This window comes from Limulus polyphemus, unplaced genomic scaffold (genome assembly GCF_000517525.1).
Source record: "Limulus polyphemus unplaced genomic scaffold, Limulus_polyphemus-2.1.2 Scaffold9, whole genome shotgun sequence".
Classification (NCBI taxonomy): Eukaryota; Metazoa; Arthropoda; class Merostomata; order Xiphosura; family Limulidae; genus Limulus; species Limulus polyphemus.
In genome coordinates, this window is record NW_013665619.1 from 1,890,090 (window position 1) to 1,893,015 (window position 2,926).

The 2,926-nt window shown below is 32.3% G+C and overlaps 1 protein-coding gene across 1 annotated transcript in view; it reads right to left on the reverse strand.

Annotated features, from left to right (window-relative positions):
- Window positions 1-6: 6 nt before the first annotated feature.
- LOC106478261 (annulin-like) overlaps window positions 7-2,926 on the reverse strand; it is an 86,357-nt gene continuing 83,437 nt past the window's right edge. The window contains exon 16 of the mRNA XM_013938796.2: window positions 7-1,766. Coding sequence (XP_013794250.1) covers window positions 1,589-1,766 — 178 coding nt within the window. The 3' untranslated portion in view covers window positions 7-1,588. The remainder of the gene's footprint in view (window positions 1,767-2,926) is intronic.

A 2,926-nucleotide genomic window follows, 5' to 3' on the forward strand; every position in this document is an offset into this window, starting at 1 on the left:
TAAGAGCAGAAGGATAATAATTATCTTCCAGTGTAAGTCAATGTAAATAAGAGCAGAAGGATAATAATTATCTTCCAGTGTAAGTCACTGTTAGTAAGAGCAGAAGGATAATAATTATCTTCCAGTGTAAGTCAATGTAAATAAGAGCAGAAGGATAATAATTATCTTCCAGTGTAAGTCAATGTAAATAAGAACAGAAGGATAATAATTATCTTCCAGTGTAAGTCAATGTAAATAAGAACAGAAGGATAATAATTATCTTCCAGTGTAAGTCAATGTAAATAAGAGCAGAAGGATAATAATTATCTTCCAGTGTAAGTCAATGTAAATAAGAGCAGAATAATAATAATTATCTTCCAGTGTAAGTCAATGTAAATAAGAGCAGAAGGATAATATTTATCTTCCAGTGTAAGTCAATGTAAATAAGAGCAGAAGGATAATAATTATCTTCCAGTGTAAGTCAATGTAAATAAGAGCAGAAGAATAATAATTATCTTCCAGTGTAAGTCAATGTAAATAAGAGCAGAAGGATTTTTCTGGCTCTGCTTTCTTTCTTTCTTTTTTTAATCCTCCGAGATTGAACTTTCTGTTGTCACCCCAAAAGGGATAAATTTTGTTAGCTCACCGATAACATTTTGAATCTGTAATGATGATTTTCCATTAGAAATTTTAAACACTTGATACTGTAAACCCAATTGTTTTCACATGAACTTCATTTTAATGATTATCGTGTTCATAAATACACGCAAACGCTAATAATGGAAGCGCTTAATATTTTTTTTAACTGGAACCATATGTGCAGTATAATACATCCCATATTTAATTAATCTGGTTCCTTGTTTTGTATCAAGTGCTTACATAACCAGACAAACACACACTCATTACTAAAGAATGCATTCCAAAGCATAACATGCCTATTTTTAAATGGCTAAAAAAAAAGGAGATTACGATAGCAGCAAACATAAAGGCGGCGGGCGCTACCATCATAAAGAATACGGTAAAAACTTCAAAGTGGAAGTTCTTAAACACCGTCCATGTATTCAAACCTGCATAAGTTGAAACATTTATGTTTTTCAAAAAATTGGTTTTCGTTACCTTAACGTTTAAATAGAAAGGAATCAAACTAGTCTATTCTAAGACTAGTTGAAATCTCACTTTTTATCTCGGAGCTTCTTATAAAATTCATTTTTAAGTGATACCCCTTGAAAACGTGATCAAAGATAGATATGCGTAAAAACCGAAACTAATGTATTAATTATGATTTATATAATTAAATTTTTAATATAGTCTCTCGATTGATGAAATTGATTTAGACACTGGCATTGATTTTTACTTTCAGAACCCAAATTAAAACATGTAATTTTTTTTCTTTTTAACTTCAAAAAGCTCTAGTGTCACTGTATTGCTGCTATCGCATGTCATTGGTCATTATAGTAAACAAAGGAGCGAACACTGAAGGGTGTGTTGCAATGAAAAGTTTTTAAAGCATAAACAACGTTTTTTGGGCACAAATACGCGCCACGGTTAGAATTAAACATGCCACTTTACTAATCATTAACACTTAACAACATTACGCTGCCAAATCAGTTCAGTTGTTGCTGTCTGGCTTGTTCGTCAAGTTTGTCTTAGGCCTAACATTGATGTTTTTGAATCCGTCCACATCTTCCAACTCTCTGGATTGGAACTTAGCCACAATGGTTTTCTCCCCTGGTGTTTTTGGTGTCAACTTACAACTGACCTTGGCTTCTTTTTCAGGTGGTATATTTCTGGAATGAAACATATAATTCAGATTGAACATAATTACAATACTCTCAGACTGTAATTATGTAAATAATAATATAAAATTTAATTACAATCTCATCGGTTTTAAGTGGAAAAAGTTATTTATTCAAAAGAATATGTACAACCTTTCAGCAGTATACGATGGTGGCCATACGTTTACTTATGTAAGTGTGATCCCTTGCTAAAATAATCGTTTCAAATTTTTTACTAAATGACTTCAAATTTTCCTAATGTTAGTCTATTACAAAACAATGAACCGGAATTCGTGGCTAATTAGTACGATATCGAAGTAAAATAAACATATTGAGATTATTGTCTATATATATAAAAGTTTTCTATGAATTATATTATTTCACCACTTCTTTCAGATTACAAATCTTTAGTTCGCATGCGCTTTATGTAGCTTTTTAGGGTAGTCTAAGGTATATTCCAAATGATAATCAGTTTTTTATGTAGTCTGTTTTGATTTTAATACTTTACGCAAAAGTAATATGATGGGAAAGCGTTTACAAATGCAAATTATTTTTATGACAGAGATTCTTGCTAGAATTTAGCAAACATTTAACCTTCAATTGATTAATATATAAAGCTAGGTTTGTGTCTGTTTCTTCGCACCTTTCAGCTACTTGTTCCTTATACATTTCCACATTTCTTGATGAATCAGCACCCAACTTCACACAGTGATACATGATGACATGAGGGGGATTTGGACCTCCATCTAATTTCATGTCTAATTTCAGGCAAACTACCAAATCAGCACAACTTGACACGGTGATACAGGGTAACATGAGGATGGTGGGACCCCCTATCTAATTTCATATTGATAGAATTCTTGAAAGCAGTATTTCTTTTTATTGCATTTTAATATTTATTATGTTACAAAACAAATAGAAGCACAGTGTCCTATCCTTTGTTACAAACGAGTTCATATTTCATACTCTAGCAGTCTAGCTAGTTGTATATCCAATCAAAAACACCTTAGGTGTGAAAATAAAAAAGGTGCGGCCAAAAAAGGATTGAGTGTGCGTCAGTTTGGGGCATGACGGCGGGTTAAACAAAATACTCGGCCCAGCTAACTAATGAATAAATATTTGCTGTAAAATTCTTATCAATGCTATAACTGTGCCCCCCAGTGGCACAGCGG